Source organism: Semicossyphus pulcher, unplaced genomic scaffold, assembly GCF_022749685.1.
Source record: "Semicossyphus pulcher isolate SPU_LCO1_2020_fin unplaced genomic scaffold, fSemPul1.0.p SCAF_40, whole genome shotgun sequence".
NCBI lineage: Eukaryota > Metazoa > Chordata > Actinopteri > Labriformes > Labridae > Semicossyphus > Semicossyphus pulcher.
The window spans coordinates 462,501-485,940 of record NW_027211716.1 but is presented as its reverse complement, the minus strand read 5'-3'; the positions used below and the strand labels follow the sequence as shown (position 1 = coordinate 485,940).

At 46.3% G+C, this 23,440-nt stretch overlaps 2 protein-coding genes across 2 annotated transcripts in view; both read left to right on the top strand.

Moving 5' to 3' along the window:
• The first annotated feature begins 229 nt into the window (after nt 1-229).
• Nucleotides 230-10,954, top strand: mecp2 (methyl CpG binding protein 2). The gene is made up of 7 exons (XM_069680723.1): nt 230-306; nt 2,543-2,732; nt 2,846-3,057; nt 3,135-3,328; nt 3,450-3,586; nt 4,072-7,516; nt 10,512-10,954. Exons 1-6 carry the CDS (start codon nt 275-277, stop codon nt 6,223-6,225), a joined length of 2,919 nt encoding a protein of 972 aa, XP_069536824.1. The 5' UTR covers nt 230-274; the 3' UTR covers nt 6,226-7,516; nt 10,512-10,954.
• An 8,056-nt stretch (nt 10,955-19,010) lies between these two features.
• The window catches only part of LOC138608183 (uncharacterized), a 7,645-nt gene continuing 3,215 nt past the window's right edge, over nt 19,011-23,440 (top strand). Inside the window, exon 1 of the mRNA XM_069680703.1 lies at nt 19,011-19,261. Within this exon, the coding sequence (XP_069536804.1) occupies nt 19,011-19,261 (251 nt within the window). The remainder of the gene's footprint in view (nt 19,262-23,440) is intronic.

Sequence of the window (23,440 nt, the reverse complement as noted above, 5' to 3'; positions counted from 1 at the left end):
CAAGTGAAAAACTCCTCACAGGAGCTTTACCATGTGAAAACGTTCTAGTTTTGTTTTTACAGATTTCAGAGCCTATCCTGAACGTCACCTCAGAGTTCTCATCTCGCGGGACTACACCGCCCCAGCGCTGTATTGACCTCATCCTTTCGCAGATCTCGCGCTGTTTGTTCACTGACGGCGGATGGAAATGGAGTCGGAGGGGGCGGGGTGCAGCAGGAGGGAGCAGAGATGTTTGGAGGCTTTTTTTAATATAAAATTATTTATTTAAATAAAAATGGCCGCCGTGGAGAGCGGAGAGGAGAGACTGTAAGTGGGGTTTTTACATTTTATCCTCCATAAAGCGCCGCCGCTGCCGCCGCCTCCGACCGCCACCGAACATTTTCTGTCGTGTGTTTTATTGAAGTAAAAGTGCGTTGATTTTTATCCCGGCCTGTCTCCGCGGAGCGGGGTTAGCGGGAATACGTCACCAACTTACTGCTAAGTGTGTACTTTAGCTGCTGCTGTAGCCGGAGCGGGGAGACAGCTTTAGCCTAGCCCGCTCTCCGCGCGTTGCCGGGCCGCTCTGACTTCTATACAACTCCCCGGGAAGTCAGGCCGGTGTGTCCGTCACAAACACCTCAGCCCCGGTCACCGGCGCTGTGTCCACCCGCCTCCGTCAGACAGGAAGCTAGCTAACAGGCTGCTAGCTCTTAGCAAACACTGAGAGTGTGTTTTCATCTGTGAGGGGGAAAAACTGTTTTGACTGCTGCTGTATAACCCGGGTTAACCCCCCTTCACACACGCACATATGGCCCACACCCCCACCCTCCCCCTGTCGGCTAGCTTAACAGGCTGCTACTCTAATTTGCAGGAAGCTGCCTCAGTGCTGCTGAGCCAGGCAGCTGCTAATCGGACCTTTGACTGTTTGTTCAGGATGCTGTGTGTGTGTGTGTGTGTGTGTGTGTTGGGGAGGTAGGAACAGCTCACTTCCTGTTCCCGTTCTCACCTTCACCTGCAGCATCATCACACACACAAACGATCACATTCAGGGGTCCCAACCTGAGGGTCGAGGCCCCGACATCACAAACCAGAACACAAACGGGCTGCTGCTCACAGTGACGTGTACCTGTTGTGTTTACCTGCAGTGAAACAGTTGAACACATTCAGCCTGTAAGAGTCAGGAGAGTCTGAGGAGCTGCTCAGGTGCTAACCGTTACCTTTGTGTCATTTACCTGTAGATGATTTGGATCCCATGAATCTGTCACAGTTTGAACACTTTGTAATTTATTTGAATGAAGTAAAATAATTCGACACGTTCGTCCTGTTTGGAAAACAAAACAGCTGCTTCACTTCCTGTTTGTGTTTTTCAGTGTGGAGTCACTTATAAACATTTATCTCTCTTAAATATTATTTATCTTATACATATGTTGACCATGTTTACACACAGGTGACTAAGATAAAGCACTGACTAACCCTGTAATGAATGATTATTTTCATCATTCGTTAGGTATTGATCATCATTATCAAGTGTTTGAACATTTTTATTAAAGAATACTTAATGTAATAATATTGTTTTTGCATGGTAATTGATTAACATTTTAATAATACATTAACTGAACAAATATACAAGCAGCTGATATCATTGATAGGATCATAGAATAGTAATAATAGTTTGGGGAAACAGTAAAGTCAGTGACATTTGTGAATCACTAACTTCAGTTTGTAGACGGAGAGATGAGTCAATAATGAAAACAAGCAGAGCTCACAGAACATACGACAGAAAACGAGCTACAGATAATAAATCAGATTAAAACACATCACTAAACAGATCAGGAGGCAGTAAAGGAGAGCATCAGCTGTTTGTGGTGTTCAAACATCACTTCCTGTTTACAACCAGCTGGATCAGACCGGCTGCTGAAATCGTCAGAGTGTCACTGAAGTGTGAAGTCACAGCAGCCTCACTGATCCTCTGACAGGAAGTCAAACCTGGGGATCAGTTTAAACCTGTGCAGAGTCAGTGATTTGTCACCTGTAGTTTAGTTGAAGTTATGTTCATGTGGCTCAGAGCAGAGGTTGGTGTAAACACTTCCTGTGGTGTGTTCATGGACACCATTTTTAACTCATTCAGCTAATAAACTCAAGGAATTTCAAGTAATTCTCACACAATGTCGTTCTCAGAGTCCACACAGGAAGTAGGGCAGAAGTCCCGCCTCCATGCAGGGCTCTCAGGTCAGTCACTGTCTCCTCTGTAGAGAGCGACGGTCTCAGACAGCTGACCACAACGTAGGGATTTCTGATCTTTGACAGGACGAAAGTGTGACGACGGTTTTTACCGTAAAGTTTAATATAAAACTGTTTTAAAAAGAAACAATGTGAATGTCAATCTGAAATCAAAGATCACATGACTGTTCACAAACACTGGCATTATTTGCACGTCGGGCTGATGTCACCACTGGACACAAGAACATCTCCAGTGATATCTTCTCCTGCACATCTTTCCTTGCCTTCAGTTGGTCATCAGTAATATAACATTAACAGGTATGATGTCATCTCTTTCCCTCAGGGATGAGGGTCAAGAGGGCGAGGAGGGACCTGTCGGCCCTCAGCGCCCTGCCAGAGAGAGAGACAGGTCCCACAGTAAGGCCAAGAAGGCCCGCAGAGAGCGCCGCCATGCTGACCGGGGAGCTGAATCCACTGCCACTCCCCAACCAGCCGCGCTACAGCCACACACGGGGGCGGAGCCACAGACACAGGTAAAGGCAGGTGTTTCCAAGCTCAGCCAGGACAGGAGTTTAATCATCTACCAAACCAAAATGGCCAAATGTTCAGTATGTGAAGCTGGTTTCATGATGCTTCCTCCCTGCAGGAGTCAGAGCCGGTGGCCGGCCCCTCCGAGGAGCCGGGGTCAGAGTCGGCGGCCGGCAGTGATTCTGCAGGTTCTCCCAGGCAGCGGCGCTCCATCATCCGAGACCGTGGGCCGCTGTACGACGACCCGTCACTGCCTGAAGGTTGGACACGTAAACTCAAACAGAGGAAGTCTGGACGCTCGGCAGGGAAGTTTGATGTCTACCTGATCAAGTAAGCCACACCCACCGCTGAGGCTGTGTCAGGTTTTCCATTGTATAAGAGATAACTGATTTTATTTTACTGTTCAGCTCGGAGGGAAAGGCTTTTCGTTCCAAGGTGGAACTCATCGCTTACTTCCAGAAGGTCGGCGACACGACTACTGACCCCAATGATTTTGATTTCACTGTCACTGGACGTGGAAGCCCCTCTCGCCGCGAGAAACGTCCACCAAAGAAACCAAAGGTGGTTAAACCATCAGGGCGAGGCCGTGGGCGGCCCAAAGGTATTACGGTTCTTCCACAAAAACTTCACCTGAAGTTATCAAATCAAACTTAACAGTCAGCAGAGCTCTTAAATGCGTTTGCTTCAGTTTTGCTTGTACATGTTTCTTTGTGTCTGTGTAGGCAGTGGGAAGATGCGGCAAGCTACAGAGGGTGTGGCCATGAAGCGTGTTGTAGAGAAAACTCCGGGAAAACTGCTGGTCAAGATGCCCTTCGGCAAGGCAGAGTCCTCCACTGGCACCACCTCCACTGCCTCAAAGGTAGAGCTAAAGATAAAATGAGACAAAAACGTTTCAGATAAATGTTGCAGTGGTTAGGACCTTTTTGTCTTAGTTTGACTGGCTGATGAAAAGCATGTGGCTCAGACTGTCAAGTCTCCAGCGGCTCATTAGAACATGGGACATGTCACCTGTTTCAACAGCCAATCAGCTTGAAGCGAAGTCAGCTGGTTAAGTCAGATACAAACTGTCAGCTGGTTGAAATGGGAGAGTTTTGAACAGAAGAAGGGGAGGATGTCCTCATCAATTAGTTTGCAGACAGCTGTGTCTGTATGATACCAGCCCTAAAGGTATGACTCTGTGTTGAATCTAAGCGGTAGGTTTGATGTAGGTTTAATCTCTAAGTCGTGACCTTACATGCATCAGTGATTGCTCCTCTGGGTAGGGGATATTGTATCTGAAGTATTTACAAAACAAAGTAACAATATTGACGTTAATTCAACTTGTCAATGTGGTAATTCCTGCAGGTGGTGTCTCCTGCCCTTGTGCCCAAGTCCCGTCCCGGTAGGAAGAGGAAATCTGAACTGGAACTTCCAGCGCCACCACAGACCGCCCCCAAGAAACGGGGCAGGAAACCAACCGCGGCCTCAGCAGCATCATCTGTTGCCACAGCATCCACCTCCTCAGCATCAACCTCTGGTAGCTCAACAGCTGGGAGCTACACTGCAGCAGCCATTTTAGCTGCTGAGGCCAAACGAAGAGCAGCCAAGGAGTCTTCCACCAAACCTGTCGTCCAGGAAACAGCCCTGCCAATCAAAAAACGCAAAACAAGAGAGACAGTAGAAGAGAGGGAGAGGGTTCAGACTCCCACTGCTTCGACAACTGAGATTGAAAGAAGGGTCACTGCAGAGGGGGAGGGAGATAAAGGGGAAGGGGCTCCTACCTCAGAGTCTCAGCCTGCCCCCTCTGAGCAGAGCCAATCACAAACACAGAAGGAGTCCACTGCTTCAGATGAAGGCCAATCACACGGACACAAGACACATAAAGGGAGGAAGCACAAGGAGAAAACAGGACTAGCAGCAGGAGATGGGGGAGGAAGAGAGGAAGCAGATGAAGATGTAGGTGATAAGGGAGGAGAGGGAGGAGGAAGGAGTAGCAGCAGCAGCAGTAGCATTAGCCCATCAAAAAGACACAAAAGGAAGGACCGACCACCTCACAAGCACCACCATCATCACCACCACCACCATCATCATCATCGCCACCAACATTTCTCTGCCTCCACAGAGGATCAGCCTCTTCCTCCTCCATCCTCCAGACCCCCAGAACCCTCCAACCAGTCCAAACCCGAAGCCGAGCCCCAGACTGCGCCTCAGCTCAGTCCCCAACACTCCCAGCACACACAGCAAGCTCCTCCCAGACCACAGTCAAAGTCTGCAACTCAGTCCCCTCCCGAACCCCGGCATCCTCCCCCTCAACAGCGCCACCTTCCCCAACCCCAATCGCGTGTCCTGCAGCATCCTCGGACCCAATCCCCCACTCTTACCCAAGCCAAGTCTCGATACCCAGCACCCCAGCCCACTCCTACCAGGCATGTCTTGCCCCAGCCACGGCCCCAACAACCCCAGTCCCAAACCCAGAGTCAGCCCCTGTCGTCCTCCCAAAAAGCCCAGTCACAGCCGGTCCACTCCTCAGCCCAGCACCGAACCCAGCTTCAGGCTCAGCATGCTCCACCTCAGCCGCACCCTCCTCAGTCCCCATCAATCCTGCATGTTCATTTCCCCCAAACAAGGCATCCACAACTTCAAACCCAGTCCCCTACAACACTCCACCCCCTGACCCAGCACAGACTCCCATCCCAACCCCAATCACAGCTCAAACTATCTCAACCCCAGACCCGGCAGTCACTTCAACCTCAACCCCAGTCCAGAACCCAACTTCAGACTCAACCCCAAGCCAGAATCCAAGCCCAACTTCAGCCTCAAATGCAGCCCAGAACCCCAGCCCAAACTCCATCCCAGTCCCGGACCCCCCCACAGCCTCAACCACACCTTCAACCTAGGCACCAAGCCCAGCCCCAACAGCAGACAAGACACCTTCTGCAACAACAACCCCAGACTCAATACAGACCACAACCCAGACAGTCTCCCTCCCAGCCTAGACCACCCCAGTCCCAAGCACAACCACACTTCCAGCGGATTCAAACACAGCCGCGCTCCCAACCCATACAATCCCCTCAGCTCACCAGGCCCCATGTGCAACACCTTTCATCCCACCAACCATCACCCAGCCTAACGAGGACCAGCCTAGTCCCTGCTCTGCAGAACCAGAGCGAGCAGCCCCAAGATCTGAGCACGACACGGCCTGGTCGAGGGAGCCTGCTGCCCAGTCGAGAAGTCGGTGTGGAAGGCGTCAGGGCGGAGGGAAGAGGGGAGCAGGTCCTGGCATCAGAAAGCAGAGAGGTTGTAGGAGGTGAGAGAGGGTCAAACAGCACCTCGAGGTCCATGCCTCCCGGACCTCCAGGAGTAGCCGGGACAGAGGGTAGGGCTAGGCTCCGGGCAGAGCCAGAGGCAGCAGGCGAGGGCAGGGAGCTCAGAGACATCGTCCCCCAGTCTGCTGTCCCCTGCCCCAGCCGAGAGGAAACCGTTGAATCAAGGACTGTCGTCAGCGAACGAGTAAGCTGATTGGTCAGAATGATGAACAGGCTGACTGATCGGTAGATTGATGGACTGGGTCAGCACCAGGTGGAAGAGGAGCGTGACTGGGCTGTGCATGGAGGTTCAATGAGTTTACAGTTTTCAGACTGAAGGATAGGTACACAGAGGTGGTCGGACTGTTGCAGCTTCTCCTCTGTCAGATTCTGTCTGAAGACTGTAAAGTTCTGGATATGGGAACCAACGTGGAACAGAAGGACCGCTAGAGACGAGACAGGATGGTGTCTTTTTCTAGGAAAAACAAACAAAAAGGAAAAACCGATAAACAAGTGTGTGTGTATATATAATCAAAAGGCAGCTGTTGTGTCCCGCTAGTCTCCGTGGGGGGGGGGAGTAGTTTGGAACTAAAAACCAACGCTTAACAACACATTACTCTGAACGAAACGTTGCTTCCAGAATATAACCTCCTTTTTTATTTGGTATTTTGATAGTTTATTGTTTTGTCTCTGTTACAGCTTTAAACTCTGATATTATTGACTGACGGTCCCTTATTATTGTTGTGCTGCTGACTGACGGTCCCTTATTTAAAGCCCTTCTCTTCACTGACGGTCTCTCACTCAAACTGACAGTCCCTTACTGAAACTAGTCCTTAACTGAAAGCCTCGGAGGTGATGTGGGGCGGCGGTTTGCACCTTAAACTGGTTTCTTAGAAATCTCATGCTTTGTTATCCTCCCCATTTTCCATTAAGCCCACATTAAACACGGGGGTGGGGGGGGGTGGAAATGTTTCCCATCCTCTCTCAGACTGCCCCCTAGAGGTAGCCAATCTGATGTATGAGTTTTGAAGTCTTGACTCTACACAGACTTCTCATTCTAAAGTGGTTGTTAAACCCATCATTTGAAGGTTGTTCTTCCATGTTAGAGATTCTTCCACACCGACCTTCATCTGTTTATTCTGATCGTCTTTTTGTTTCCAAAGGAAGCGCTTTTAATATCAAACCAAACCCACTTTTACAGTAGCTTTATTTTAGTTTGTAGTCTCAATGAAAGAGTGGGAAATGGAGTCATTTTTTGTGTCTTCGTGTTGAATGTCTGGAACAGTTTGCACTCCTCCAGTTTGTACAATCAACCGCCTGCATGTCGCTCGGACACCCTGCAGGCCTTCAACCGGAGCAGCACATACGCAGAGGTCGCCCTTGCTGGGTTGACTGTTGGCCTTGTTGGCGACGTGAGGGAAGACGCTCTGCAGAAACCTGGTCGAAGTTCGGTTCAGCCTCATGTGGAGTTACAAGTGCTGGAGACAGCAACACAAAACTGTTCAGTAAGCAGAAAACTAACTTTGAGTCTGTGGGTTCAGATTTGAGAGCATGAAGGAGAAACAGAACAAAGTGTAACTCAACCTGAAGGCGACACATTGCGCTGTTAGCGATAATATAAAATACGGAGCTGGAAAAGAACAGCTTTATATTTGTGGAATGAAAAGCGCAACTCCAACCCATCAGACCACATTGGTCATTTGTTCCGACCCTGTTATACCACCCACAGGGGTGAGTCCTAAATAAGTGCCTCTGAAGATGGCAGTCCTTGTATCTACACTTTCATAGCAGAAAAAACGTGTTAACGTTGTGAAACTGTCGCAGTTCGGTTTAGTTAAAGCGATAAAATTCATTATTTGAGTTTAGAAGATAGATTACCTGTTTGGCCCGCTTTATGAATATTAGCATTTCGTTGGTCTAACTGAATAACTATTTAAGACAAGTCTAACAGGCAGGTACATCCTGTGGTAATGTGAATGTATAAGAAGAACCAGGAGTTGCTCACTGAGAGCATAACGTTTTTTCGCGTCCAGGTTTACCTCCATGCTGCATTTTGCTGCTCAGTAGTGTTTCTGTATGTTAGGACGTCATGCATATAAAAACTGATTTTCTCTGCCCTGGGATAGTTTACATTATTCACAACCTTCAGTGATTAGGCCAATAACTGACCTATTTGCATTCTGAGCATATATAGTATATAAGTAATGATTGTAGCCGCTGTGACGTCACTGTGCTCGAGGCTTATTCATTAGCTGGCTAGTTATCCAGATTAGCTAACAAGCCAGGTACGGTGAGCACAGACACTGATATCTGCTAATAAGTGCTAACATATTTGAAATAATACTACACTTTTGATAAGAGCTGAGGAACAGACACACCAACACCGCAAACCTTTAAAGAGGCCACGCCCCTAATGATGCATCACTTTAAGCCTTAATATAATGTAAACAGGTGAGCTGTATAAAGATTCTCCCCGTACAGTTGTCATGAAGAGAGAAATGAGCTATAGAGACCCAAACTGTTTTTTGTACCAGGCTGTAAACATGTTTATTTCTGCTGTAAAGTTTAACATGGGGCTCTATGGGGACTGACTCACTGCTGGAGGCAGCCTCAAGTGGACACCAGAGGAACTGCAGGTGTTGTCAGTTCAGTGTTGGTTTTACTTCTCAGCCTGGAGGTTGTTGTAGAGTTTGAGGCGTCCTGTCAACACTTTTACCAACGAGACCTGCCATGATTACTGAGGGCTCCTCCTGGAACCAAGAAAACACTCACAATGAAGTCGTTAAATAATTTAAATTAAATTAAATAATTAAAATGAATAAATATTAAACTCAGAAGCCTGTTCATCAGCCCCCATACCAACAACAACAATTCAATCTGCACATTAAATCAGTGTAATCTTTAAGCCAATCTGTGATTGGCTGTTTGTTAGTGAAATGCACCGTGGGAGTCGTAGTTTACTTCTCTCCTTCAGGCTTCTTGTAGCATTTTTAAATAACAGAAGCAAATCTTTTTTTCTACCATGGCTGCTCATCTTCAGTTTCATGTTAAACTTGAAGCAGACTGTTACTGCAGGAACCAGGACCCTCTGTTAGCTCCTCTGTTAGCTCCACTGTTAGCTCCACTGTTAGCTCCTCTGTTAACTCCACTGTTAGCTCCACTGTTAACTCCACTGTTAGCTCCTTTGTTAGCTCCACTGTTAGCTCCACTGTTAGCTCCTCTGTTAGCTCCACTGTTAGCTCCTTTGTTAGCTCCTCTGTTAGCTTCTTCATTAGCTCCTCTGTAAGCTCCTCTGTTAGCTCATTTTAGTTCCTTCATTAGCTCCACTGTTAGCTCCTCTGTTAGCTCCTTCAATAGCTCTTCTGTTAGCTCCACTGTTAGCTCCTCTGTAAGCTCCTCTGTTAGCTCCACTGTTAGCTCCTTTGTTAGCTCCACTGTTAGCTCGTTCATTAGCTCCACTGTTAGCTCCTTTGTTAGCTCCACTGTTAGCTCGTTCATTAGCTCCACTGTTAGCTCCTTTGTTAGCTCCTCTGTAAGCTCCTCTGTTAGCTCCACTGTTAGCTCCTTTGTTAGCTCCACTGTTAGCTTCTTCATTAGCTCCACTGTTAGCTCCTCTGTTAGCTCCTTCAATAGCTCTTCTGTTAGCTCCACTGTTAGCTCCTCTGTAAGCTCCTCTGTTAGCTCCACTGTTAGCTCCTTTGTTAGCTCCACTATTAGCTCGTTCATTAGCTCCACTGTTAGCTCCTTTGTTAGCTCCACTGTTAGCTCGTTCATTAGCTCCACTGTTAGCTCCTCTGTTAGCTCCACTGTTAGATCCTTTGTTAGCTCCTCTGTTAGCTTCTTCATTAGCTCCACTGCTAGCTCCACTGTTAGCTCCACTGCTAGCTCCTTTGTTAGCTCCTCTGTTAGCTCCTTCATTAGCTCCTCTGTTAGCTCCACTGCTAGCTCCTCTGTTAGCTCCTCTTTTAGCTCCTTCATTAGCTCCTCTGTTAGCTCCACTGCTAGCTCCTCTGTTAGCTCCACTGTTAGCTCCTCTGTTAGCGCCTTCATTAGCTCCTCTGTTAGCTCCTTTGTTAGCTCCGCTGTTAGCTCCACTGCTAGCTCCTCTGTTAGCTCCTTTGTTAGCTCCTCTGTTAGCTCCTTCATTAGCTCCTCTGTTAGCTCCTTTGTTAGCTCCACTGTTAGCTAGTTCATTAGCTCCACTGGTAGCTCCTCTGTTAGCTCCTCTGTTAGCTCCTTCATTAGCTCCTCTGTTAGCTCCTTTGTTAGCTCCACTGTTAGCTCCTCCATGAACCAGCTCTGAACCTGCAGACAGTCTGAATGTTGACACTCTCTCAGTGGATAAACGTTAGCGTCCTGGACTCTTCAGCAGTGTTTGTGGTTAAATAAGTTTTTGAAACCTCGACCAGAAAATAATCCAATAAGTGAATGTCTTCATGCTGGATGAAATAAATGTGCCTCGCTCATTAAATTCCTCCCACCTGTTGTGATGTTATACAGGTGATGTAGTCATCTCCACTTGAGACTGAGGCTTCCTCTCTGCGTACGTGATGCTCCGCCTGCCGCCCAGTCTGCTCAGAGCAGCTAACCTGTTAGCATGCTGCTGTGAGGTGCAGCTGCAGAATCAAACGTCCCTCTGATCGGACTCCAGGACTCGCCCCGCACAAATACAGTAACCAGCCACCATATTGCATGTTCCAGAGTTTAGTGCCTATAATATTGTGCGTCTTGCCAGAAGCCACCATGTCAGCCAAGCCATGTTGTGTTTCTAGACTTAGTAGTGATGTGTGTGGTGACTTCATAGTTGCTAATATTGAGGATGAATATTCTGCTTTTACTCTGGTTGGAATCAGTGAAACTCCAGTACACTGTCGCTGTAGACAAACTAGTTTTTACCTGTTTCTTATTTTTCTTTCTAACTAAAAGCGTTTGTTGTCCCCTGATCTGTGTGTCTGTGTCTGACTGTGCGCACACACACACACACACACACACACACACACACACACACACACTGGACACACATACACTGGACACCGTTTTGACATATTTGGGGTGTCAGTGACTTCTTGCTCAAGATGATTTAAATGATTTTTGCAAAAGGAAGTTTTTCTGCCAATGTGCCGAATGTTGCTAAGTGCTGCTCATGGTGATTCATGTTGGGCCTCTCTTTAAATAACAGAACAAAGAGTCGGTCTAGACCTGCTCTGTCTGTAAAGTGTCTCGAGATAACTCTGGTTATGATTTGGAGCTATACAAATAAAATTTGATTTGATTTGATTTTTAAAAACAAAAAGATGTTTTTTATAACTTGTGTTAAACTCTGATTGTGTAGTTTTTATCGAGTTCACAGGAAACATCAGTGACGGTGTTTAAACACTGGTAAACAACAGTATGGTAGCAGAGGAGGACCGGTTGTATTGGCCTGACCGAGAGCCTGATGTGTGTGGGGGTCAGAGGTCAGCCTGGGGAATGTGTCTTTGATAAAGAGGCGATTAGACTTCATCTTAAAGGAACAGTTCAACATTACTTCTCTACCTGTGAGAGGCACCTGTTCATGTGTAATTATAAAGCTACTGTGAGCAGCTTGTTAGCTTAGCTTAGCACAACATTTGTAAACAGCCTGGCTCTGTCCTCTGACCAACATGTTTTTGTGAACTGGGGTCTCTGTGTGACTGTTTGCAGGTCAGCAGGTGTCACACAGGTGAGGCTGGGAGCAGACTGGTTTATCTTTTCGGAGTCTGCGCAGCAGAGATCGGTGGGTGGAGCCGCCGTAGCCACTTCTGCTAACCAAAACTCAAACTTACGCACGGCGGCGTGTTTAACAGCAGAACAGCTTCTTGTGTCGGTCTGAAGCAGATATTCACGCTGATGGAAAGTTCAATGACTGTAGTGTTAGTGTTAGTTACGTCTCCTCTCGCCGTTCCTCCTCTACTCTGCTACTCGGGAACAGAACGCTGCAGGAGCCCCATTTGTCCACAGAGCTGTCAATCATGAGGCCACACCCCCTTTTAACAGCATAAAATTACTAATTAAAAGTAAACTTGTCAGAAAAATGAACACTGTGACATAAATCAGCATGATAAGAACTAACTATAATGACAGAAACCATGTTTGAGAAAAATGTATTCGACGTGTATTTTGATTTTATAGTTTGACTCATGTCCCATCTGTTAACATGGAGGAGGCGGGCTTTATGAGCTATACTGCAGCCAGTCAGCAGGGGGCGACAGAGAGGGTTTGGCTTCACTTTAGGGAGCTGCCATGTCGGCCATCTTTTTATACCGTCTATAGGCCTTTCTCATTTCTCTATTTTGTGCCTCCTCGTCTCCTCGCCTCCTCGCCTCCTCCTGCCTGTGACCCGCAAAGCGATCTCAGCACGCCGTCTTGAAGGATATCTCAATTGATAAAATGCATCTCGAGGATCGAGGAGTCTTGCTGGAGGAGCTATGAGCGAGGATACACCTCTTTATCTTTTGCGGAAATCTTTTCGGCACCCGTGACATAAAAAGAGGCGTGAAACACAGCTGGAGTATAGAAACCACGGCGGGAGCAGGACGACACAAATGTAAGTGTTGCTTTTGTTTCCATAAGTTGTAGGGATGTGCACTGCAACCAGTTAACCATTAATTAATTAAATAAAATGTTGTCTTTTTTTAATATACATATAAACGAGCAGTTAAACAGCACGTCCACATGTTGCTATTTCTTCATTAAAACCAGCAGACAAACTGTGTCCTACATTATAAGGCCTGCTGCAGGCCTGGCCTAGCTTAAGCCTGTTGTTGACGTGTTGAATGTTTGAATGGTAAGATCTGTGTGCTGACCATCAAAGGTCTGTTGTAAATGTTTATTTACTTCTTGTTGCTGCTGGATCACACGGCTGTATTGTCCATGTGTGCGTATTTGGACACTGGACAGTGTATTAATATCTGTGGGCACCACTGTCGGTGGCACAGGTAGATATGTTTGAGGATTGTAATAAATGTTCCTCTTGGTTGCGTGTGTGTCACATTTAATTGACGTCGCTTTTAAATGACGGCTCTGAAGCGGGGATGTCTCATGTTGTTAAAGAGTAACTGCACACTTAAACGTGTGTGTTGAGCTGTAATCTAAATGATAATGCTGTACTGCGATGAAACACGTCAGTGCTGGTGTTAATGTTGACAATTCTTAGCAAATGTATACAAGTCTGCATTTCATGGGTTAGACTGTCTCAACACGCCATCTACTGTTCTGAATCAGCCCTGGGCCTTGCCAGCCGACGGTGACGTAGAGGCGACCGAATGAAGAATGCTAACACCTGTCAATGCACGCGCGGTCGGTGCATGCACACATGGGTGGCTCAGCTCTGAAGGCTCCGGCTTCAGGCATTAGTGTGCTGGAGCCAACGGCTCGAACTCGGGACCACCACGGTCCTCCACCACTGTGCTCTTCAGGGGACTCTAACCCGAACCCTCAAAGAGCCCTCTGTGGCCCATGTGCCCTGTGACTCTGTGTCGCTCTCCATTTTTCTCTGGCCAGGGGAGGGGACGTCACTGAGCTGCCAGACACACTCCCCCACCCCCCGCTCAGCCCCTTGCCCGATTTGAGCATTTTTCAAAATTGTGCAGTGGGCGGAGTTCTGGTCACACCTGTGGGTACAGTTACACTTTGACATCTGTCGCCTCGACTCCTCGACTCCCCAACTCCTCTCTCCTCATGCCTCCTCCATTCGCATCTCTGGTGGGAGAGACTAAGATGTGAGGAGAGGAGTCGAGGAAAGGACTCGAGGAGGTACAAACATAAATGAGGAGAGGCTTATGTTATCCCATGATGCACTGCTGCCACCTGCTGGCTGTCCCTGCAGGACCAGAGGGATAAGTTCTGTTTGTGCTGAAGATCTGTGAACTTTTACTTTTGTGTTTTTAATGAAGAAAAGATTTAAAACAGAAACTTTGATGTTCACACAAACTGTCATCGTTTGTGTATAATATTGATCTGCCTGTCTGTCTGTCTGTCTGTCTGTCACATGACTAGGGGGGGCATATTTAACTAAAGTGAAACAGTTTCCTGTGTCAGTCTGCAGCCTGCTGCTGTGTTCTAAATGCTGTACTATCCTAGCAGGACGTCCTGATGTCGTTTAAATGTAGTCTGTAGTGTGCTAAGTAAAAGCTAAATGTGCAGTACGCCAAAAATACCCGGATGTCGTACTGATTCTGAGAAAATCTCCAGTATGCATCGGACCAGTCTACCTCGCCTACTGTATCCCACAATGCAAAGCGCTGGAACGTCACAGCCGCAGCTGAAATGACGGACAGCAGCAGCACTCCGGGGCGCTGGTTTTAATAAGAGCAAGTAACGTCTCTGTGTATTTTTGTCTTAAATTTAGGTAGTCAAGCCGAGATGTCGACTCACTGATCTGTCGCAGATACAACAGCAGCTCATATCCTAAGAGAGGATTCTGAGTGCTTTTTTATCGCGTTCTCTTTTTGGGGTTCTGTTCTGTGTTCTTTTGTTTGTTTCTGTTTTTTTGTCTTATGTCCATTTCTGTTGGATCTGTTAACGTCAGGGGTATCAGGAACGAGCTGAAGCGAGTGTCTTTCTATATTGCCAGAATAAATGTGCAGATTTTTATTTTATTCAAGAATCTCAGATGCAGATTTATCATGTTGGAGGAGTCAGTGGGGAAAAGATTTGTGGTTCTCATGTTCTCATCACGATCAGCAGGGGTCGCTATTCTGCTCGGCAAGTCTACAGGCCGTGTAATTAAACAGCTCACAGATACAGAAGGGAGATGGATCATTTGGTTACTGAGATTGACCATCAGCAGTTCATTCTTGTAAATGTCTGTGATCCAATAATAAAAAAACGAATATGACCTTATTTCTAACGACAGAAAAGAAGCTTAAAGCCCCTGGAAACCCAAATCCACAAAATCCTTCTCACTATGCAGTTTAAAGTCTTATGTACACACTTGTAAGCATGTTACACGTTTTAGAAATGACTTTTAATACAAACTGGAGTTTTTGCCATTCTTACTTTGTTAACTTCCCTGACAGGTGTCCCCGGCAGGTGTCAATCAACACGGGAGCTGCCACGCCTACACAGTCCTGAGAAATGATCTGCACAGCCAAACGAGCTGATTTTCCAGTGGTTCTGAACGTTTATTTTCACTCAGATTTTTGTGGATGCTTTATGACACACTCAGCTCTGATATCATAGATGCAGTTTTGCTATTTCAAGCTGAGTTTCCGGGGGCTTTAATCAGTTAACAACAACTTGTCCTGCGGTTAAGGTCTTATGGGGGGGGGGACTTTAACACAGTGATGAATGAGAGTATGGATAGGTGGCCTCCCAAGGAAAAACAGACCAATGAGTTGGAAAATATATGTGGCAGGATAGGCTTGATTGATATCTGGAGACACAGGCACAGATAGGTCCCTTCAATCCCGTAGACTTCTGGTTAATTTCATCAGATATGGAAGATAAAGTAGATTCAGTTATAATAGAACCAACAGTTCTTACAGATCACAATACTGTAACAATAAGAATTAATATGGGGGTAAGGGAACAGAACTTTAACAGAGATTACTGGAAGTTAAACAAGACACTGAAGCCAAAAAAAGATAGATAAACACTGGAAACAAGCAAAGTTATTTAATAGTTTGAGCAAATACTGGGAGTTAATGAAATTTGAAGTTCGAAATCTTGCCATCTCTAGAACAAACAAAGAGAGAGAGTCTCAAATGGTCACAGAAATCATAAGATTATCAATAAATCAAATGTGTCTGTAGGAGAAATGAAAGATCTGACAATCGCAAGAAGAAGAAAGGGCCGAGGGGGCTTTTGTCAGGTGGAGGAGAAGATGGCTCGAGCCAGGTGAAAAATGCACTGAACACTTTTTTAACTTGGAAAAAAGAAATGATGAACAGTCGTCTCTGGGCAAACTCAGAGTTAATGATGTAAAATGTGATAACGAAAAGGAAATCTCACAACGTGTGGCCAAGCTCTATGAAACACTGTACACAGCTGATTCACTAGATACGATAACGCTGCTGTGTTTCTTAAAGGGTTAGAAGGTATTAAAAAAATGGATGACAACTTTAAGTTAATCTGTGATCAAAAAATTAGCTTAGAGGATGTACAAACTTTAAAGCTTTGACAGACCATAAATCACCTGGAAATGACGGGTTGATTGGAGAATTCTATAAAGACTATAGCAACATATTAGCTCCATTTTTAGCAGCAATGTTTGAAGAAGCTTTAGAAAAAGAGGAGTTACCTCCAACCCTGAAACGAGGTCTAATTAAACTCATCCCTAAACCAAACAGAGACAAACTTAGTGTTGAGAACTGCAGAACAATCGGTCTGCTGAATAATGACGCAAAAATATTCAAAAAGGTTTAAACTTGGACTAAATGATTATTATTGTTATTATTATTATTGACGAGCAGCAATCTGGATTTATGCCTGGAAGAAACATAGTTAACAACATAAGATTAATACTAGATATGATTGATTATAATTGTCATATACCCGATGATAGCCTTATTTTGTTTGTTGACTTCTGTAAAGCATTTGACACAATCAGTCACCGGTTCATGATTAGAACTATTGAGCAGTAAAACGTTATATGAAGGATGTAACAGCTCAGTAAAACGGACATGTGGTACCACCCCCAGATTCTGTACAAACCGTGGAAGTAGACAGGCTGTCCATTAAGTCTGTTTTTATTTCTGTTGGTTACACAGGTCACGGCTGTGCACATAATAAGAAAACATTTAAAAGGTATAAACGCTTTAGACAAAGAATTTAAATTGGCTCAATTAGCAGATGATACAACAATTTTTAAGGGATAAATATGAAGTAAATAAAGCAATTAGCTGTATTGATGAATTCTCAGCTGTATCGGGTCTAAGGATGAATTTAAATAAATCTGTTCTATTGCCAATCAGAGGAAGTGATTTGTTGGACCTGGATGGTATTCCTGTAAAGAACACTGTCACTAAGTTAGGTGTGGTTGTTGATCAAAATGAAAATGATCGCTGCAGTTTAAATTTTGACCCAATAACACAACAAATAGCCAAGAGGTTCAATATGTGGTTGATGAGAGACCTATCACTGAGTGGTGAGTTCCTCTGTCTAAAGCTGAAGGTGTATCCAGATCTGTATATGCGTCCCTGTCTCTTTTAATGCTCCCAGCAATTTACAAAACATTAGATAAGACTGTATTTAACTTCATCTGGAGGAATAGATGTCACTATGTAAAGAAACAAATTGTACGTAACCCTAAACGTAAAGGAGGCATGGAGGTTTTAAGTTTAGAAATGCTGAACAATGCTTTCAAAGTGCAGTGGTGAGCAGATCTAATGAAGCAGAGCGATAGCATCTGGAACACTTCTCCTACGTTTGTATTTAATGCTGTCGCTGGAATCCATTTTTTACTGAAGTGTAACTACAAAATAGAAAACTGTCAAACTTTTAGAAACAAGCATTACTTGCCTGGAAACTGATTTATAAGCATCATTTCTCACCAACTAATGTCTCCATCTGGAACAATGAGAATATTCTCTATAAAAACAAACCGTTATTTTACAGGAAGTGGTTTGGTCATGGAATTATATATGTTAAACAACTTGTTAATGCTGGAGGACAACTGCTCTCTTACCAAGAATTCATGAACACGTTTCAGTCTCCAGTCCACCCACAGAGTTTGCAGTAGTGTTTGACGCTCTACCAAGGGCTGCACTGCAGCTGCTCAGAAGCTCAGGAGCTCATGAGCTTTTCCTACAGCTGGTTCTTTTGATAGAAATCGACATAACAAAGAAAAGATGCTCAAATAAATATATTAGAAACTGCATGCAAACCATATCTTTACCCTCAGGACAATCAGAATTCATTCTATGGAGAAATGAAGTGGCAGAGAGCGTGGACGGTTGGTGAGAAGTTTGGTTTAAACAATAAAGTTAAAGAGGTTTCAGATACTACATCAGATTTATCCAACACAAACAAAACTAGCAAGATTTAATATTGATATTGATTTGATGTGTACATTTTGTGGGAAGGAAGAGGAAACACTTCATCATCTGTTTTATCATTGCTTATTTTCCAGAACATTCTGGACTGATGTACAGCATTATCTAAGAACAATAACAGGACAAGTCAGTCTTTTACAGGAAAAGGACATTTTCATGTATTTAGAAGAAAATGTGGATGATCATATAGTTTTCTTTGTACAACTAATCCTATTGCTCGGGAAATTCCATATTCACAAGAACAAAGGGACTGATTGCAAACAAACGCTGATCTTTGTGTTCTGGAAGTGCAGCAATATGCTGCTACAATCAAAGACTGTAAAAACACTGTGTGTTTGAAAGTATTAATATGTATCCCAGTTACTGAGGTATGTATACCCTCACTGGTGAACCCTGGAGATGTTGTTTGTTTGTTTGTTTGTAACAATTTTTCTGTTTGTTTGTTTTGTGGGGGGGGGGCCTTTATGTCTGTCTCCTTCTATGGTTGTAGGTATTTATTTTCTGTATTTGATGTCTTCACGGCTGTAATGCAGCATTTGTATAAATAAAAATAAATAAATGAATAAAAAAAAGCAGCAGCATTCCGGGGCGCTGGTTTATCGATCTATCTATCGCAGGTTCGACTCCCAGTCTGCTGATCATTTGGTGCATGTCATCCACTCTGTCCTGTCAAATAAAGGCAAAAAGCCAAAACAAACAGCAGCAGCACTCCAGCAGGAGGGGGCGCTATAGCTAAAGACGCGGCGGTTTTTGTTTACTTCCGCCTGGCGTAGCATTCTGCAACATGAACGTGAGCTCCTCCATCCTACAGACCACCGCCGAACGCAGTGTGTAGCATGTAGTGTATAATATATAGTACGTAGGACAGCATTTGGAACACAGCCTGACTTTTAAAAACACAGACTGGTGACCTCTCTGTGACCTCTGAATGGTGAAAGTCCTGCCCTCTGATTGGCTGAGCACTCTCACCTGAAGACAGGTAAATATGGCGGCTCAGGTGTCCGCGGTGCTGCTGCTGCCGCTGCTGCTGCCGCTGCTCGGACTCTGCTCGGGTTCCGGTCCGGACTCCGAGCGCGGGAGGATGGAGCTGCGGCGCGTGCGGAGCCTCGCCGCCCAGCCCAGGTACGGAGAGTGCTGGGCGCGAGCTCTGGACCACCTGGACACGCGCTGCAGGGACCTGACGTCAGAAAGCCAGAGACGGATCGCGCTGAGCTTCACGCTGTGTCACTTGAGCAGGTAAATCACAGAGATCCGGAGGGGTCGTGTCAGATTGCATCTCAGGTGTGAACACAGCAGGTAAAGTGCACGTGCAGTCGATGATCAGTGACGAGCTGCGGGATGAGAGTGAACGAGCTGCTTCTCTGATCTTCATGTTGTTACTGTGTGTGTTTAGGATGCTTCAATCAGCACAGGTGGAAGAAACACGTGACATGTACAAAGGTAAATATCTGAGAACTGCAGCAGCCTAACTGTTCTACAGTCACGTGACAGCGCGTGAGTTTCTGCTGAGTCAGATTTCACAAACAAAAGTTATTGTTATTCTTCATAGTAGTAATCATCTTACATTGTAAATAAAGGACGCTCAGGTGAACGCTCAGGTGTGACTGCAGCTTCACATTATTATTCCTCCACTTTAATGAACAAGATTTATAAGAATCAATTAATTAATGATCTGCTCTCTGTTAACCACTCTGTAACATGGAAGGAAAATAAACTGCCTAGTTAGTTAACTAGTTAATAAACTAACAAACTAGCAGTTAACGTCCAGACAAAGATGAGCAGGTGAGATCAGGTAAGACAGGTGAGTTTGCAGGTAGGGGTGTCGGCAGCTCGGCAGTATGCCGGATGAACGGCGCCATAGTCATCTTTTTAGACCAGGTGATTAAAGCAGAGCAGGTAGTGGAGGAAGGAGTCGTGATCCGCGGCACATTCACCCCCGTCCTCCCGTTATCAAACCCGGCGAAAAAAGTCATGATTTCTAACGCCCCCCCGTTCATCAGAAACGAGGACTTAGCTAAAGAGCTATCACGCTACGGGCAGCTCGTGTCTCCCATTAAGATGGTTCTACTGGGCTGCAAATCATCCCTGCTGAAGCACGTCGTCTGTCACCGTAGACAGGTTTTTATGTTATTAAAAGATAGCAGCAAAGACCTGAACCTAACGTTCAGTTTCAGAGTGGATGGATTCGCCTACAACGTGTTCGCCACTTCTGAAACAATGAAGTGTTTTGGCTGCGGGGCGGAGGGACACCTGGTTCGAGCTTGTCCTGGAGCTGGTGCGTGGTAAATGGGCGGCGGTTCGGCGGGTGCACCGGACGGCGCCGGTCCGCCGAGGGGCGGCGTTTCGGCTGAGCCGTCGGCCGGGCCATCGGCTGGGCCGGACGAGTCCGGTGCGGCTCGGCCCGCGGTCGGGTCGGGATTTCGCGGCTCGTCTAGGACTACGGAGGAGGTGCGGGACGGAGCGGAGGACATGGAGGACGGAGAGCTGAATGTGACTCAGGATCAAGGTAAGACAGTGAAACATGTAGAAATCGTGCAGAGCAGTGTGGAAGCAGGTAAAACCAAACAGACAGAAAAGGAAAAGTGTAAAGAAAATGTCGAGAGCTGCAGCGCTGTGAGTGATGTTCAGATAGATGAACGCATGTGTGAGGATGAACTGTTGAACAAAAGTAATAAGAGAAAGAACCTTGATAAGGAGCAGAGCAGCTCTAAGGCTAAAAAGGTGCAGGAGGATCTGTCTGATGAGGAGTGTGAGTGGACTCCTTCACAGGAGGAGTCCATTGTGTGCTACTCTCTGGAGAAGATTAAAAAGTTTCTCCTGGAAACTAAAGGTCAGAGGGTGAAAATAGATCAGTTTTTCCCTGATCTCAGAGGGTTTGTTAAATCTGTTGTGTGTCTGAGAAAGGAAGAAGATGCTTTCAGTGAGCAGGAGGTGTACAGACTCAAGAAAATGGTGACCAAAGTCAAAGCCCAGCTGACTGAAGATGATAACTAAACCCAGAATCTGTCTCCTCGTGCTGGCTCTGTGTGTGTGTTTATTAAGTCTCTTCCTCTCCATGGCTGACATCAAAATTGGGTCTTTAAACATAAATGGAGCAAGAAGTGACGTGAAGAGAGCCTCTCTTTTTAAACTGATGGGTTTTAAACACTTAGACATAGTCTTTGTGCAGGAGACTCACAGTGACAGTGACAATGAGGCTGACTGGAAGAAGGAGTGGCCTGGGCAGGTGATCCTCAGCCATAAGTTGTCTAACAGCGGGGGGGTCACTGTGCTGTTCTCGCAGAGGTTCACCCCCTCTGCTGTGGACGTGGAGGAGATCATGTGTGGCCATATCCTAAAGGTTAAAGTGCAATATGAAGATGTGAAGCTGGTTTTAGTGAATGTTTATGCTCCGGTTTTAGCTTCTGAGAGGATGGGTTTTTTACATGTTTTAGGTGATGTTCTTAACAGTTGTGCTGACGAGTTTTTATTCCTGGGGGGGGATTTTAATTGCACTGAAAATGCAGTTTTAGATAGGAATCACCTGGAGCCTCACCCAGCCTCAGCGGCCAGGCTCAGGCGTCTGGTGGAGGCGTATGAGTTAAAAGATGTGTGGAGAGGTGTGAACAGAGACAGCAGGCAGTACAGCTGGAGCCACTGCAGAGATAATCTGCTGTCTCTGGCCAGACTCGATCGCTTTTACTGTTTTAAACATCATTTTAGCATCTTTAAGTCCTGTCTTATCTCTCCTGTGGGTTTTACTGATCACTGTCTCGTTCACTGCTCCTTTTTTATCCAGAATGTGAAGGTGACCAGTGCATACTGGCATTTTAACACTGGGCTTTTAAAGGATCGTTGTTTTAGAGAGGCTTTTACTTATTTATGGAAGACGCACAGAAACAGCAAGGCTGCTTTTCCCTCAGTGCAGCGCTGGTGGGACTTTGGAAAAGTCCAGGTCAGACAGTTTTGTCAACAGTATACTCGCAACGTCACCAAGCACATGGCCCGCTGTCTGAGTGACCTGGAGACTGAGGTGGTAGAGCTCCAGAGTCTGGTAGATTCTACAGGAGATCAGGGGCACGTTGAGGCCCTGAAAGCTAAAAAGGCTGCTCTAGCCAACCTGCTGGGCATCACAGCACAGGGGGCTCTGGTTCGGTCCAGGTTCATGAGCTCCTCTCAGATGGACGCCCCCTCCCAGTTCTTCTTCAGCCTGGAAAAAAGAAACGGTCAGAGGAAGATCATCCACTCTCTGCGCTCTGAGAGTGGATCCACAGTGACAGACAGCTCTGCGATCAGGAGCTACACCACCTCCTTCTACAAGGAGCTGTTTCAGAAGGAGTTTGTGGAGGACGCAGAGCTGGCTGGTCGTTTTTATGATGGTCTACCTCAGGTGACGGAGGAGTCCAACACACTGCTGGACTCTGAACTGTCCCTGAATGAGCTGTACGCTGCTGCCATGAGCCTGCAGAATGGTAAAGCGCCGGGGATAGATGGTCTCCCGGTTGACTTTTATAAATCCTTCTGGGCCGTGATTGGTGAAGACCTGTTAGAGGTCATTCAAGCCAGTTTAAGGACTGGGCTGCTCCCGCTGAGCTGCAGGAGGGCGATCATAACCCTGCTGCCTAAAAAGGGAGACTTACAGGAGCTGAAGAACTGGAGGCCTGTGTCCCTGCTCTGTGGGGACTATAAGATACTGTCCAAGGCTTTGGCGTCCAGGCTGAGAGACGTGATGAGTGAGGTGGTCCACATCGACCAGACCTACTGTGTGCCCGGCAGGCTCATCAGTGACAACGTCACTCTGATTCGGCATGTTGTGGAGGTCTCTGGCTCGTTGGCTGAGGATACTGGTCTGATTTCTATAGACCAGGAAAAGGCTTTCGACCGGGTTGAACACCAGTACCTGTGGCACACGCTCAGTGCGTTTGGGTTCAGCCCAGGGTTCATAGCCAGGATACAGGTCCTGTACCGTGACATTGCGAGTATACTGAAAATCAATGGCGGTCTGGCTGCACCTTTTAATGTCCAGAGGGGGGTCAGGCAGGGCTGCTCGCTGTCGGGCATGCTGTATTCTCTCTCCATTGAGCCTCTGCTTCACAAGCTCAGGAGAGAGCTCTCAGGTGTGTCCTTCCCAGGCTGTCCCTCCACTTTTAAAGTCACGGCTTATGCAGATGACATCATGGTTTTAACCAACAAACAGGCAGATATTGATATTTTAAAACAGAATGTGGACTTTTTTCACAAAATGTCATCTGCAAAAGCCAACTGGGGTAAAAGTGAAGCCCTGATGGTGGGTAATAAACTGTCAGACCACTTAACTCTGCCGGGGGGGCTCACCTGGAAAACGGGAGGGTTGAAGTACCTGGGGGTGTTTTTAGGTGACGAGTCGTTTTTAATGAAAAACTGGGAGAACGTTGTAGAGAAGGTGGAGGGGAGACT